Here is a 15,330-nt window from a genome sequence, read left to right as displayed (position 1 = left end):
GCCGAGTCTGTGCTGCCCACACGTGCCAACTTTGAATGACAAATTTTGGTTGTGCCAGCCACCTTTCAAATGTTCAACAGCCATGGTGTATCCAATGGCGATCATAATAGACAATGCAGATTTACAAGGTGAATCCCACTGCCCCAGAAGTTCTAGTGCATGACATTTATGCTGTTCCCTCTCTCCAAATAAACTGGCCCAGGAGCCATTCTTTGTAAGCATTTTTGTTTAGGGGCAAACACTGACATTTTTAAATGAGCAGTCTGAGGTCTGGGTTTAGGGGATGGAGGGTGGAAGAGTCCCCTCACCCCCAAGAGCAGCCATTGCTTTCTAATGGCTAACTGATGCTGGTCCCTCCCCTTCAGGCCAGCGGCAGCCCCCACGCTGAAATAAGAGCGCTCAGAGGATCAAGCCATCAAAGTTCATTTTGTTTTTTCAAATGCTTCATTCCTGGCCCAAGAGCCAGGCTGAATACAGAATAAAGACAGGACAGTCTCCAGTAGAGCTTTAAAATGAGCATAGGGGTTGGGGTCAGGTGAGGAGGGACTTCTGCCAAGGGGACGTGGTTAGCATTGATCTAAGAGCAGCACCAACCCAGACCACCAGGCATAGAACCACCAAGTATGTGATGTAGAAATGAGTCCCTGTCCCAAATGAGCTTATTACTAAGGAGGAACAAGCCAGCACCCAGTTGGAATCTCAATGAGCAATGGAAAAGGTCTCCCTTGGGAGGCCGACCTGAAGCTAGTTCCTGGTCAGAAGGGGTGTGAACAACTGCTGGGTGGGAAGATAGCCCACCCCAGTCAGCTTGGTTCCTCTGGGTCTGTGCAAGCAGCCTATACGGGGACAGGTAACCTGAGAGAGGCCCTGGCTAGCAGGGAGCCACCAGTCTCCGCTTCCGGATACATGCCCAAACCCACTCTTCGGAGACCTGTTGGGCTGCAGGGTGCTTGTCCCCGCCGCCCAGGACATGTGTGGCTGAGGTCAGCTCATATTCCTGCACCAGGTCTCCGTTGAATGCCACAAAGTAGCGTTTGAGGTGGCTGAAGTTGGGTGTGGAGGGGGGCAGGTAGAGCCGAACCCCAGTGAAGATGTCGAGCAGCACCTGCAGGGGCAGATGGTCCAGTGGGGTCAGGAGGGCGGGAGACCCTGCCACCTGATGCAGACAGCCACTCCCCTGTATCCCTCCCTGGGGCTCTCTGGAGATGGGATAAACACCCTCAGAGCCACCTGGGCCAATGCCCAGCCTCAAGCACTAGCCTAGAGCTCATGGGATGGGGGCTGAGAGTTGGGTTGTGGGCGGGCAGGACCACATTGTTGTGATGTCTATATCCTTTGGGCTCCTCCAAGATCAGGCTTGGGGAGGTAGTCACCCATGGGCCAAGTCGAGGGCTGAGGGCAAGCGCCAGGGGAAAGGGGTCCCGGCCAGAAGACAGTTGCCAGGCTGTGCCCTGTCCTTGTAAGAGGGGTCTGCTCCCCGCCACAAACACACACTGCGTACTCTCACACCCAGCTGGGCTTCCGCCCTTTTAATGCCACTGGGGCTGGGAGCTGGGCAGATGCAGGGCAGGCTGTCTTATCTCCTGCCTGCAGGCACAGCTCTCCTTTGCTGCGGGCTGGCCAGCTGCCTCTGCAAAGCAAGCAGAGGGCAGAGGGTGAAGCAGCCCCAGGAAGCCATGGGCTCAGCTGATGGCCCAGAGAACCCCTGCTCATCTTTCCAAATCCCTGGACAGGGGCTGGGGGTGCAAGGCCGGGGCCAGGTGGCCTTTGTCGCCCTCACCTTGGTTTGGTAGGGGGTCTCATCTGGGGCCTTGCGCTTCTCCCCCACCTTCACTGGGAGAGGCTTGGTGACCACTTTCGCACGGGAAGGCTCTCCAGCCAACCTGTTGCCTGTGGAGAGAGACCAAGATGGCTGTAGTGAGGAAGGGCCAGGCACTTCTGCTGAAGGGGGAGGGGAGGGATGGGTAGCACTGAACCCTGAGTTCAAAAGGGTTTCCTCCCAGGTCAGGCCTCAGGGTCTACCCTTCAGGTCACTGAGCAGACAGCACACCATGCAGGCCATGCCAGGTCAGTGGGCAGTCGCATGGCCCCAGGGGCTGGCGGTGGGGCTGCTGCTACCACCCTTGCCTCCCTCAGCCCTGCTCTCACCACCTCTGCTGCCCGGGCTACTCCTCTTCCCTCCTGTGACCTTCTTGGCACTGGCAGAGGGCTTGCTGGGGGCCTTGCGGGCCACAGCGGGCACCGAGCTGCCCTCGTTCTCCCCACTGCTGCCCCCTGTGGTGGAGCCCCCCTCTTCGGCAGCCACCACAGTGAAGTCGGCCCTCTCCTTGGACAGTTGGTACAGTTCCTGAGGAGGCAAGGAGAACACAGGGCTAGTGGGAACCAACATGCCACGGCCCGACAAGGAGACTGAGCAGCGAAGCAGCAGGAACTGGATCCAGCTTGCTCAGTGCTGCCCCAAGCGGCTCTGTATCCTGGGCAATCGGTGCAAAGCTTCCTTTCAGGAAGTGGGACTTCCTGGGAAGGAAGCTTCAGGAGTGAGAGGAGTGTGCTTTCCGGGGCTGGGCTGCTTGGTGGGCCCTCCTTGCCCTGCCTCAGCGGGATGGAGAAGTGGGGCAGTGGGTTACCTTGAGCTGGGGCAGGTTTGTGGCAGATTCCCAGTCCTTATCATCGCGGATGCGCGTGCAGCGAGGGAAGCGGATGGAGATGCCATCGGCGGTGTGCGCCTCAGACTTGGAGAACTCGGCCCCAGTGATCTCCCACACGGCAGCTTTCTGTTGGGCAAGCCGGCAGGTCAAGTCCCTGGCTGAAAAGACCTCCCAACCCCAGCCAGGAGCCCCAGGGAAAGTCAAGACAAGCCACTCAAAAGCCCTCTGGGGAGGGGTGCGTGGCGGGCCGGTCTTCTAGCACAGACCCGGTGTGGTTACTGCAGTGACATGGGTTACCCACTGCCCCCACCCCCGGCCAGTGTGTGGCAGAACAATCCCAAATCTGGAATCCCAGTCTGGGCTGAGGTGGCTTCTCTGTGGTTACTTTTATGGACTGGCCAAGAGACAGACCTCAGTCACAGCTGATACCTTGGGGTCGGGGACGATAAAGTCAGGATAATAGATCTTGTTGACTTTCAGCCAGCTGGGGATCTTGCTGGGGTCCTAGAAGATAAAAGATGCAGTCCGGCTGTGTCCCCCTGGAGCATGGCTGCACTCACCTTTCTTGGAGACAGGCTGTGAGAACCGTGGGAAGCTATGGCCCTCCCCCCAAGTGCTGCTCCCTGCCCCCAGTGGGCATGCCACCTGCACGAGGTAGGCGTTCCCAGACTCTCGGGTGTTGAGTTTGCTCCCGGGCAGAGGGACAGCTCTGGGGGAGACAAGGCCATCTGTGGGCGGACTCAGCAGTGATGGCCAGCCCCGTAGCCGGGCCCTCACCTTGCTGATCTTGACCATGTCCAGCTCCTTCTGCAGGCGTGCCAGCGTGGCGTCATCATGGCCACCAGCACACTTGGTGACGGTGCACCACTTCTGGCTGTTAGGGTCGTAGCAGCCCATGAGGAAGATGGACATCATGCCGCCTGGGGGTGGGGAACATGGGCCACATGTTGGGCCCAGAGCCAGCTCCACCAGGCTACGTGCCTGGGGCCTGAGCCCGGCATCAGTCAGAGCTCTTTAGCTGTGCAATTCAGCTGCACCCTCCTGAGCCGTGTGTGCCCAACCTGCAGGCCCCAGGGCAGGAGGAGCGGGATTGAGCCGCATGGTTCCCCAGGGTCAGGCCCCCCTCTACTCAGCGTGTCGTCCTGCCACGCTGGCCCGAGGGTCTCCCTTGGCCTCTCCCTCACTCTGTTGCCCGTGATGAGGTGACACTGGCCAGGCTGGGGTGTGTCCTAGAAGCAGGATGCAGCAGGTGCTGCTGATGGAAGCCCACCCAGTTGATTCCCAGGACCAGCTATGACTGGCTGTGCTGGTGGGTCAAGCCAGTAGAAGAGCAGCCAGGCCTCTAAGCAGAGGTTTCCCAAGAAGGGATGCCCCAGGGCAGGGGCCACCTAACCTTTGCTCCCTTGCCCATAGAAGGCCCCAAGGACGACCAGGTCAGCTGTGTCGGCCATGGCCCCCTCATTCAAATAGTCCTTCTTCACTTTCAGCCAGTGCCGCTTCCCAGGCTCGTATGTACCCTGAGGGCAAACGCAAGACCCAGAGCTGCAATGGAGGCCACACCTGTTAGGTGCCCCGCCCATTCCAGAAGATCCCTCAGGTGTCAGGCACTGCAGGACACAGGCAAAAGCCCCTCCCTCAGATCTAGGGCAGACATGCCCAAAGACCTGCCCGCCCTCCCCTGGACATGGCTGGAGACTGGGCTTTCTGACAGCCAAGGGCGGGGCCATACCTTCACGTCCTTCAGCACCAGCCCTTCCAGGCCCTCCCGGATCACACGGTTTATCATGTCCACCAAATCTGACGCTTTCTGAGAGACAATGAAGGGGAAGGGGGAGGGGGAGGTGAAAGGGCAAAGAGGCGTAGCAGTGAGGGAGAGGTCCCCGTCCACATGCGCAGTTCCCACTGTGGACATCTGAACTTGAAAACAAGGGGCGCAGGGCACCCCGGCCAGGGAGCTGGGTGGCTTAGGGCCTTGAGAAGACCTAAGATGTCTACCTATCTGGTCTCGTGTGGAAACCCATAGACCAGTCACAGAATCGCCCCAGGACCCAGCATCCACAGGCCCCCTGAGAGGGAGCAGGACTCCGACCTGCTGGCTCACCGTGACATGCTTCATTTCGGAGAACATGATGCGGTTGGGGATTTCAACCATGTTGTCGTGCAGAAACTTCCGCCGCTCACACAGAGGCCTAGCAGGGACCAGAGGGTCGGGGTCAAGGCCGGATCCCCCCTCCCCAGTTCTCAGGAGGGAGGGCACATTACACATCTGCTGCTTCCCAAGGGATCTCGGGGATGGAAGCACCCGGATAAGGGCTCTGCCTGCCTTTGCCTCCCGTTTCTTCCGCAGTCCCCAGAGCCAAGGGAGAACTGGCCTTCACCCAAGCTGACCCTATCGACCCTGGGCCCACAGGCAAATGACTGGCTCACTTCCCCCCCTTGCACCAAGCTGTTCCCACCCAGACTAAGCGAGCCTCGAATCGGTAGGCAGACTGTCAGCAGCCCCTCGGAGGTGATGTCATAACCGCTCCCTCCCTCCGCACACAGGGTGTTGGCAGTCTGAGCTGGAATACACCCTGTGGGTGCTGCTGGAGAAGGCACCCTCAGAGCCCCGGCGCCCGCAGCAGAGGGTCTTCTATGGACCATGGGTCCCTCTGTGAGGCTAGCAATGCAGAGGTGGGCACAGCGATCATCTCACTTAGGGAGGGGGTGGCGGCGGGTCGGGCTGGCCTGGGCAGCAGGGTGCTTGCTCTCTCAGCCACGCCCCCCACCCCCACCCTGCCGCAAGAAATGAAGATTCCTACAGGTCTCACCTGTCCATCAAGCTGACATCATTGAAGTAAACACAGTCGAAAACAAACAGGCACACGTTAGCGTCTTGGAAGGCAGCTTTCTGTGAGGGAAAAAAACAAGGCTATAAGCAGATGGGGCAGCGGCAAGCGGGCCGAGGACAAAGGGAAGCGCCGTCTGCCCTGCTGGGCCCTGGCAGCACCACGTGGAAAAGCCCCTGCAGGTTCTGGGACAGCCCTGGGGCTCCGGGCTCGCAGCAGGTGTGGCTGCGAGGAACCCACCCAATCAGAAGTTGTTCCCAGTGCCAGCTCCTTGGTGGCAAGAAAGAGCTCACCTCAGCGGAGGGCAGCATCCAGAAACAGCTCTGTGGGGAGAACCCACCCTCCCAGAGAAGGGGGGGCACCCTGACAGCTCACAGGCATGGGTGCCACACGCTGGGCCCGAGCCAGTACCTTGTGCACGCCCAGAGTCCCAAAGGGCAGTGGTTTGCCTGTCTTGTTGTCTATCAGGAGCACCTCTGAGTCCAGGATCATGCTGTGGCCACCAGGGAAAGCCTGCGGGATGTAGTCCTTGAAGTGGGCCACCTGGGGGCAGAAGTGTCCCTTAGCTGAGGACAGGATGCTGGGTGGGTGCAGGAAACCTGGCAAGGCCCAGGAGAACAAGGCAGGCTGGCCCGAGTGCAGGCAGACGGGCCTGCTAAGGAAGGTGGGTGGCTCTCAGAGAGGAAGAAATGGGTCTCTGGAGTAGGCGTGGTGAGCGAGCAGGGCCTTGTCTGAGTGGGTACTCCAAAAGAGTAACACGGGGTGGGGGTTGCCTCTCCCCTGATAAAGGCAGAGTCCACGTCCTTGACAGAAAGGGCCCACTGTCCCCCAGGCAGCTCTGCCAGCTGAAACCGGCAAAGAGGGCAGACAGCATGCCTGGGTCCAGTTCCTCCCCCGACAGGGTACACAGGCCCCACGACCTAGGATGCTTGACGCAGGAGCAGAAGGGTCCTGCACACACACACCACTCGCCTTCCAGCCCAAGCCCGGGCCTTTGAGAGAAGAGCCAAAGCACTGGAGAGGCAGGGAGGCGAGCGGGTTTGGAAGAGAGACGGCAGACCTTTCTGCTGGCAGAGCAGGAGGCGCCCACTGATACCAGCCTCTGGAGCATGTGCCCACAGAATAGCGCGCCTGAGCCTCCACTCTGGGGACGGTACAGACGAGCTGGCCCAACTCTGCTCACTGATGCCCACAACATGGCCAACTGCCCTGGCCCAGGCCTCCAGCACCAGGGCAAGGGCAGCTCTCTAACCCGGGAGCTGAGAGGGCAAAGGTGCCTGAGGCCAGGCCGCTGTCCCTGGTTTTCACAGTGATACCTAAGGCCCTAGAACATGCCCAGCAGGCTACATGCTTGACAGACGCCTGCTCAAAACACCAGCCCCTCAGGCCCTGTGCACACACTGGACACACAGATGCCCTCGAGCTCAGGGCCCCAAGTTCCCATGGAAGCCACTGTCCGGCTCTGTCCTGACTAGCCCAGTTTTGGCTTAGCTAGTCCCTGCCGAGTCACCCTCGGTAGAAGACTCCAGGAATGACGAAGTGAGCCTTCTGTGGAGCTGAGCTGCAGCAGCGCTAGATTAGTGCAGGCGCGCAGGCAGCGGGAGGGGCTGATACCTTGTGAGGTAGGACGGGCTTGAGGCTGCGGCTGAAGTAGCTGAAGTGGTCCCCGCTCTTGTGCACCTGCACACGCTCCCCGTCGTACTTGATCTCGGAGAACATACCGTTGGGACACTTCTTCATGGCATACTCTATGGACTTGCAGGCCTCGGCCTAGGGGCGGAAAGCGCAGCCTGGAGGCTTGAGGGTGCTTGTCTAGGATGACTGCTGCTCACTGGGAGGGCCGGGCCAGTCTGGACAGAGAACAGGTCCTGGGGACCGCTGTCTCACCCTCGGGCTCAGGGAGTCCCCTGGAGAGGGGCTGGGAATGGACAAGGAGCTTGCGTTTTGAGGACAAGGAAGGCGTTCTGGTTGAGAACATAAAATGCTAATGGTGAGGCATGTCACTTTTCCCTCAGTATACTAGGAACTTGCAGGGCCTCAGGGTAATTCAACACACCCACGTGTTACTGTAGCTCAGGAGGTATGCAGAGCTAAGCGTAAGGAATACAGGTGACAGCATGGCTGGTGGGACAACAGCCAAGGATTCCTCAGACGACATCCCGAATGCCACCCTGGGTCAGACCATCTGCGTGATCTTACTTCACCCTATGGCGGACAGGGACTTTATTTTACGGATGGACACTCAGAGAGACTGCTCTTCTCAATAGTCACAGCATTAGTCAATGGCAGGAGTGAGGGCTGGGTCTAGGCTGGACTCCAAAGCCTTAATTACAAAGGCTAACCTCTAGGCAGTACCAGAGGGCTTCCAAAAGTTTCTGGGGAAATCCCAGTAGCTTTCAATTCAATTTTCCCAGGAAGTTTGGGAAGCCCTCATGTAATCCGTGCCAGAAAGACTCCTGTGGCTGCTAGGAGCGAGAGCCCTTGCCCGATGCGAACACAGCGCAACACCATCGGGGCTGCACTTTGCAGCAGCCGGTGCGCCTATGGGAAAGTCCTGAGCGCCTCACGAGGAGGCCTGGCGGGGCACGTCAAAGGTCCGGGAAAAGGCAACTCCCTTTCTCGTCAATTAAGCAGAGAACCAAGATGGCCAGTCAGACCCCAGAAGGGAGGGGTCGGAGTCATCCTGGCTCTGCTGGGGTACCGCTGCTCAGGGCCACTGGGGCTACTCTGAGTTCCTTGGTGGCAGCCCCTGAGCAGGATGACAGCGCAGCCAGTGAGGGCGGCGGGTGCTGAGAAGCTCTGATGCACACACAGGAAGCCAAGGACCAGCAGAGGTGAAGTCAGCCACCCAGGGCTATACAGCTCGGTGGCGGCAGAGCTGGGACCGGGTCTTTCCCTCCATCTCAGTCCCCGCCCTCCCGCCCCCGAGGAGTGGCCCTCTGCACAGATCGGTGCTCACCAGCATGGGCTGCACGGGGGTCATGAGTGAGGCCTGGATGCTCAGCGCCCGCCGGCGGCCGGGGTCCTGCTCCACCTCCTGCTCGTTGCGCAGGACCCGCTCCACCACGTCCTGCAGGTTTCGCGAGGCCTTGAAGGCATCATAGGCATTAGGGTCCAGGGCATCTAGCCTGTCAAGAGAGAGGGAGGGCTACGGAGACAGCAACCACTGCCTCGGCTCCGACTGCTACTGCCTCACGGGGAGCCGGGCTCCCGCGAGATGGGCAGTGGCTGTGCCTCCTCGATGCCACTTTGCCATCGAGTGAGCAAGCCACTCGGACCACACAGTCTACTCCCTATTGCGAGCAGCTGTCACACCCCGCCAGGGCCAGCCCCTCAGGGAGGCCAGGAGCTGCTCTGCAGCTCGATGCTGCACAGGGGCAAGTGCAGGCTGAGGAGGCCCAGAGGTGCTGTCAACTCAAGTCCAGATGGGGAACCCAACGTTCTGAGCTCAGCTGGCAACCCAGGAAACCGCCAGCGGAGGCCGCGGGATGAGCTGGTACTTACACGTGTTTTGCACCCGAGTTCATCTTCAGATCGTGTTTGATCAGCCTGATGATGCACTTCAGGTCGTTGGCCGTGCACCTAGGAGAATGAGGCACAGTTGGCTTGGCCTCTGAAGAACCTGGGCCCCCACCTCCCTTCCCAAGCGGCTCCCCTGCCCAGGCCGGCCCCCACCTGGCGGCGATGTCCTGCAGGGCCTGCTGCTGCTCATCCTCCTTGGTGAGCCGAGAGAGTTGCAGGAGGAATGCGTCCACCTCCTGGATGGTGAGGAGGCTCTTGGCAGCTGGGGGGAAAGACTTGCTCTGCTCAAAGAAGACTCTGACCGTCTCTGACACATCACCCTGTCTCCAAAACCAAAATGGGAGGCTGCAGCTCCATGCTGGCCCAGGAGCTCCCCACTGCCCCGGGCTACGGTGAACCAGGGCTTGCCATCGCCACTCCTGAGCCCAGCTCACCACTACTGAGGGAATCTATCCCAGCCACAGCTCCTGGGATCGGCTGGAGCTGAGAGGGGGGAACTAGAAGCAATTGAGGGCAGGGCTGACTGGATTCCTGTTCAAGATTTAAACTCTGAGACAGATATGGGCATCCGATAACAGAGGCTCTTGGATGGGACTTTCCCATGGTGCCGTCTGGAATCAGGGCTGGAGGCTCAGCCCGAGTTACTGGGAGGAGAGCCGGAAAGATGAGACTGGAGAAACGGGCCCAGAAGGGGCAGGGAAGCCCCACACCAGGATGGAGGCCCTGCAAGGCTCAGCAGCAGTGCATGTCAGTCCTCAGACCCTCGTGAGAGGAACACGCCGCCTCCCTGTCCGCTCCCCCTAACAGAAGCTCGTTCTAAGGGGTTCCAGTTTCCTGAAACAGTGTGCGCTCAACAGAAAGCAGAGGCCGCAGGTGGCTGGCTGGAAAGCCGCCTGCTTTTACCTCCCTCCCTCCTCCCCTCCCCTCCCTTCCAGCGGACCTGCTCCAGGTCCCGCGCCATGTCGTCAGCATTGCAGTTGAAAACGCGGCTAAAAAGCTTCACAATCTGCTTGTCGTTCAGGTTGTAAACACTCTTAATGACCCCCGGCAGCAGCAGCTTCACGGTGAGGTACACGTCACCGTGGAAACCATCTGGAGACACATGAAGAACCCTTCCTAAGAAACGGCCCTCAAATAAACCCGAAAACGCCAGGAAGCAGACCCTAGACTGACGGAGCTCTAGGAGGGGCTTCAAAGTTCGAGGGGGATTCCGTGATCTTTAATTCTATTTCCCACACGCATCTTGAAGCCCCACGGCCCCACGGCCTGCCCGTGCCCCGTAGTGCTGCGTCCCCATGGCCTGAGGATGCACAAGCCCGAGCCAGGGAGCGACTACTTGTTGGATGAGTGTAACAGACACTCCAGCTGTGCGGGTGGCTGCAACAGCCTAACCCCACGCATGGGAAAGATGCTCCGGCGCTCTGAGCAGAACTGGCCACGTACATCGCAAGATGGAAAGGAGCCCTGGTGGTGGAGTGGGTTACTCTTTGGGCTGCTAACCACAAGGTCAGCAGTTCGAAACCACCAGCTGCTCTGCAGGAGAAAGAGGAGGCTTTCTACTCCGACAAGATTTACAGTCTCAGAAACCCTCAGGGGCAGTCCTACTCTATCCGACAGGGTCCCGATAAGGCGAGGCCACTGGACGGCAGCGAGAGTTTTGTGCGTGGTGGAAGGCACCCTGGTGGTGCGGTGCATTAAGGAAGGTCTGCGAACGGGAAGGGTAGCCGTGCAGGTGCAGGCCCACAACCGCCACACAGAAGGAAGGGTCTGTTAGGGGTAAGTGTCAACGCGGGGGGGCAGTGGGTGTGGTGCACAATGCAAATGTGGGCCCTCTTGTTCAAAAGGATTGATCATTTCAAGACAGGGACTGCAGAGCATTCACCAGGTCATGGGCCCCAGGGCTGCAAGCTGCCGGCCCACCTCCTGCTGAGCCCACCTCCTGCTGAGCCTTTCCGCAGGAAGTCCTGGATGATCTGGGTCTTTGTATTGTAGCTAGGATTTTCCGCCACCATGGCGCATAGCTTCCGAAACTCCCGCAGCAGACAGTCCTTGTGCTTGGGGTCACATCTACTGGAGGACAGGCTCGTCTGGAGCAGAGGGCTGGAGAGGGCTTCCCCAGAGTTGTTGGGCTTGGCTGTAGGAGAAAGACGGGAGGAGCCGGGTGACTGGTTTTGCCTTCGAGAAAGAACACCAGGCAGAGGGAAGGAAACACGAGGCCGAGGCTCCTCTGGTGCTTCACAGGCGGCACCCAGTCCCAGCCATGGCTACGCTCGCTCTCCACAGGGAACCAGCACCAGCAAGCGCAGGGAGGAAGTGGACGCCTGGTTCCCAGCCGCACAGCACTGCCGGTCTGGGTTGACCCCAGGCACTCTTCAAGGGAGCGTCTCAGAGCAACTTGCTGTCCTCAGGCCCCAGGAAGCGGATCCCAGCCACGCGGGGAAGGGGAAGAGAGGAGAAATCACGGCCACGCCAGACAACAGACCCCCTGCCCTGCAGACGGGCCTGGCGGGAAGAAGACCGGGCGATGACAGTTCAGAGGCTCACTTCTGAACAAAGGTCGGACTGCCAGGATCCTCTGCGCCTGGGGCAGCGCCCAGGGCTATGTCTGTCCTCCAGGCATTTTCTCATCAAGGCAACCCGCCAGCAAGCCCGGCTCTTTTCTAGACACCCACAAACAAGCACGTCCAACTCTTTAGGGAGACTCTCTCACTTCTCTGCGCCGGCTGCACTGCAGGCATGGGGGCACGGTGGGGCATTAGAGCAAGCTGGCTGCGCCGCTCACTGCTGCCTGCCTGGCCTCTGTAAATTATATAGCCCTCATCACTGGCCTGGAGACTAAGTAGGATTTGGGGTACCAAACCCCCAAGACAATGTGTTCAATCAGACTGCATAGTAACTAGAACATAGCGGTTCTCTCAACTCCTGAACTCGATCCTGAGCCAGGGACCCTTCCAGAAGCTGGATGTCCTACCACACCCTGGACTGCAGTGTTTCTGTCTCAGACCTACCATTAATCAAAAACAAAAAGCCCCCGACTTGTCAACAGTTTAGGAATAACCCACAACGTTGGGCCAACTCCCTGGGTTTCCAAGTCAAACAAAACCCCGCCCAGTCAGGTACCATTTTGGCCAGGTCATCGTTAGCCTCAAGCAAACTCTGCAGGAGGCGTGGTGGGGGTTGGCACTACAGCTCCACAGGCTGTGCCCAGAGGCTCAGAGAAGTGAGGCGACCTGCTCGGGGTTAGCAGTAGTCAGGAGACTGAGCTGGGACCCGACGCGAGCCCTCTGACCTGGGTGAGGCTCTCTCAACCACCTAGACCTGTCTCTCACAGCAACCTCAGAGCCCACGGCCTTCTTAACTGTCTTTGTCTGCATCAGTCACAGGACTGTCACCCACCAGGGCAGGACAACAGGGCGTAAGGCAAACACACGGGTGGTGGAGTTAAACAGGCCAACAGCCACTCCACAGTGGCCTGGACTTCAGTGGCCTTGCTCAGAGTGGGCCAAGGCAAACCACGTCCCAAGGTGAACTGCAGATGGACCAGCCCTCTACTCCATACTGTCAACTGCGACGCCAGGCTGACCAACAATCTGGTCTTTCCAATTCCTCAGTAGACCAAATGCCCTAGCTAAGTTTTCCCGAGTCCCGAGTATATAGACAGCAATTCTAAATTTTCCGTGAAAGAAACCACATGTGTATATGTGTACATGCATGTATAGGTGAGGGTATAACCGTTAGGTTTTTGTGCCATGGCACCTGTAAGGGTGGGGTTTCGCTTGTAATTGGTTGCGGTTTAATGACTTCTTTTGGAGGTGCGACCAATATAAATGGCTCTCTGAGGCCAGGCCTCCTCTCTCCCCCTGGTGTCCTGGTGGGTGGACCAGCACGATGCCTGATCTAGCTGCCCTGTCTCATCACGTGCTGTGCAGTGCTCTGCTCCACCTGGCAGAGCCACCTCATGGACCACGTGCCACCATGCTGTGGGCTGATTCTGCTTGGCCTGGTCTCCATGCCATACACCGCCGCTCCAGCCTGCCATTCTCAGCACTCCACCGCGAGGCTCCACTGCAACCTGCTTCGCCAGGCTGCGCTGCTGGTGTCTGCGACCCTCGCCACCTCATCTCCCCACTGTCAGCTTCCTGGGCTAGTGGCCGCCTGAGGGCGAAGGACCTTCAGTGTATTAACGGACTCACAAAAGTGAGCTATCCGAGCTCTCGGCACTGCAGTGTGGATAATTTGCTGTTCTGTTCCTTTCTGCTATGAAAACATATGTATATTATATATTTTTTATATATATACATAAAATCATACGTGTTCTGGTCTTACTGCTCTAGAGAACCCTGCCTAATACAGGGGGGCTTCAAACAGTTTGAAGAAAAACGGGAATAAAAGGTTGGGGGATTTGCCCAGACTTCTGAAGCCCTCGGGTGCAGATCACAGGTGAAGAGACAGGAAAGGAGCTGCCTCCTGCCGAGAAGTTACCAGTTACATCCACGATGGCCCTCTCTGCGCCCAGCCGGAATCCTCCGCTTCCAGCTGAACCGCAGCTTCCTCAGAAAAGTGCACCTCACTTTCCAGAGGGTACCAAGGCCCCTTCAGCACTCTCCTGCACTGTTTATACTGCACCCTTGAGTCTGTACCACGTTGGATTTAAAAGCTTACTGGTGTTTTCTAGAAACGACTCCCAGGAGACTCCTATGAGAGGGCCAGCACTGCGTCTTGGACATCCTTGCATTCCCAGGGTCTGATGTTATGGCGGGCTTGGTATAGACACTCCGAAAAAAGTCCTGGTTAAGTGAATTCTGTGCTGATTTTACTTAAGTCTCCCCCCACGGTCCCGTGAAGATGGTGTTCCATATTTGGGATGGAGAGTACCGTGCCAATTGCTGGAGACAGGATCTGAACCCAGGCTGCGGAATTCCCAAGCCCACACCCCTCATCAGCAGGCTATACATCCCCCAGCAAATAGCAAATACCCTTCAGAGACTTTTTCCCCCTGCTCCACGTTCCCCAAATACACCAAGCCTTTCAACAAACAGCCATGAAACTAAGAAGAGAAATGGGGAAATTCCAGGCCTGACACCAGCTTCTCCCACACTTTCAGCTCACTGCAGACAAGTTGATAGGTGTCCTTTTTCCACATTCTTCCATTATCAAGAAACCAGGAGGTAAAGGGCAGGTTATAACAACCTGTCTGACCAAGTAACTATTTCAAGGGGGGAAAGTCTCGCTAAGCCAGCTTTCCCCGCCAGAGGAGACTGAAGTGTACAAAGAAACAGAGTGCAAGCTGAGCACCGGACGAGAGCTGTTACCTGTCTCTGCTCAGACAGAGGAGCAAATGATGATGGAATGAAAGACGAGCCAGATAGCCGAGAACTCCCGCCCGGAGCTGGGAGGGGATGGCAGTTGAGAGGTCACAAAGGTACAGAGTAGCTACAGCAGCTCTAATCCACCTCACCTGAAAAGCCAGAGAATTTCCGGGGATTGGTATTGGTCACAGAGGCGCCTTTCGTTGGAGATGTCACCTGGCCAGTGGTTGTCAGCTTCGCCTGGACAACAGCCTTCTTCTTTGGTGTGCCCGCTGCCTTAGAAGACAGATCTGTGGGGTCCCAAGAGAAAAAGCTTTCCGTGAATGACCCCCGAGCAAACCTCCAGCAAGTCTAATCAACCCACCGAATTTAGACTTGTGCTTGGAGAGGCCAGGGCGGAGGTTGCTGGTGATAAGAGTATTGAGGCAGGAGAGGGACTTGTTCCGGGGACAGAAGGCCCAGCTACTGTTTGCTTCTATGAGTGACTAAATTTTTGTCAACATTCTTCACCTTTTAGTCTCCAGAAGAGACTGGGTTTAGAGGGAATCAGAAATCACTTCTCGACAAACACACTTTGCTGGAATCAGATCCAGTGTGCGGATGAACAAGAAAGCACAATGACGACGACCCCTGAAAACGCGGCTTCCGCAGAGGCCGGACAGCTTAGCTAAGCCATGGGGCAGCTCCCCTGCCTTGTACATCTCTTCCTCTGCAAGCGCCTTGGGTCAAGAAGTAACAAGGGCTGGAGCCACTGGCAAAAACTGATCAGGGCTGAGGAGGAGGGGGCTTGGTGCAAGCCCCGGCTGGAGAATGGAGTTGATGGGAAGGAGGATTTTCTTTCAATCCTGTTAGTCGTTTTTTCCACTCAAAGCACCAGGGTAGCTTTTTTATAGCCACGTTTAAAGAGTCCTCTTACGGTGATCAGAATGACATTGAACTGAAAGCATACACATCACTCTGCAGATGGGGACACTGAAATCACCGAGAATTAACTGGAGTTTAAAGGCACTGGTTAAAAGCTCC

General features: G+C 57.8%; 1 protein-coding gene across 3 annotated transcripts in view; it reads right to left on the bottom strand.

Moving 5' to 3' along the window:
* Positions 1–407: 407 nt before the first annotated feature.
* The window catches only part of LIG3 (DNA ligase 3), a 20,709-nt gene continuing 5,786 nt past the window's right edge, over positions 408–15,330 (bottom strand). For 2 of the 3 annotated variants that reach the window (XM_004706962.2, XM_045299693.1), the window contains exons 3-20: positions 14,457–14,597; positions 10,935–11,132; positions 9,939–10,090; positions 9,152–9,318; positions 8,981–9,058; positions 8,436–8,604; positions 7,091–7,246; positions 5,888–6,019; positions 5,459–5,538; positions 4,750–4,837; positions 4,378–4,455; positions 4,042–4,165; positions 3,426–3,568; positions 3,078–3,152; positions 2,628–2,774; positions 2,149–2,347; positions 1,781–1,890; positions 408–1,105 (exon numbers count right to left, since the gene is read on the bottom strand). In XM_004706962.2, coding sequence (XP_004707019.1) covers positions 872–1,105; positions 1,781–1,890; positions 2,149–2,347; positions 2,628–2,774; positions 3,078–3,152; positions 3,426–3,568; positions 4,042–4,165; positions 4,378–4,455; positions 4,750–4,837; positions 5,459–5,538; positions 5,888–6,019; positions 7,091–7,246; positions 8,436–8,604; positions 8,981–9,058; positions 9,152–9,318; positions 9,939–10,090; positions 10,935–11,132; positions 14,457–14,597 — 2,471 coding nt within the window. In that variant the 3' untranslated portion in view covers positions 408–871. Of the gene's footprint in view, positions 1,106–1,508; positions 1,631–1,780; positions 1,891–2,148; positions 2,348–2,627; positions 2,775–3,077; positions 3,153–3,425; positions 3,569–4,041; positions 4,166–4,377; positions 4,456–4,749; positions 4,838–5,458; positions 5,539–5,887; positions 6,020–7,090; positions 7,247–8,435; positions 8,605–8,980; positions 9,059–9,151; positions 9,319–9,938; positions 10,091–10,934; positions 11,133–14,456; positions 14,598–15,330 lie in introns of those variants that run through there. The other variant, XM_004706963.2, reaches the window with a different exon arrangement.

The sequence above is a fragment of the Echinops telfairi genome, unplaced genomic scaffold (genome assembly GCF_000313985.2).
Source record: "Echinops telfairi isolate 266 unplaced genomic scaffold, ASM31398v2 ScPeMD7_7458;HRSCAF=8496, whole genome shotgun sequence".
NCBI classification, from domain to species: Eukaryota; Metazoa; Chordata; class Mammalia; order Afrosoricida; family Tenrecidae; genus Echinops; species Echinops telfairi.
Note: the sequence above shows the minus strand (reverse complement) of the source record. Positions and strands in the feature narration are given on the sequence as shown.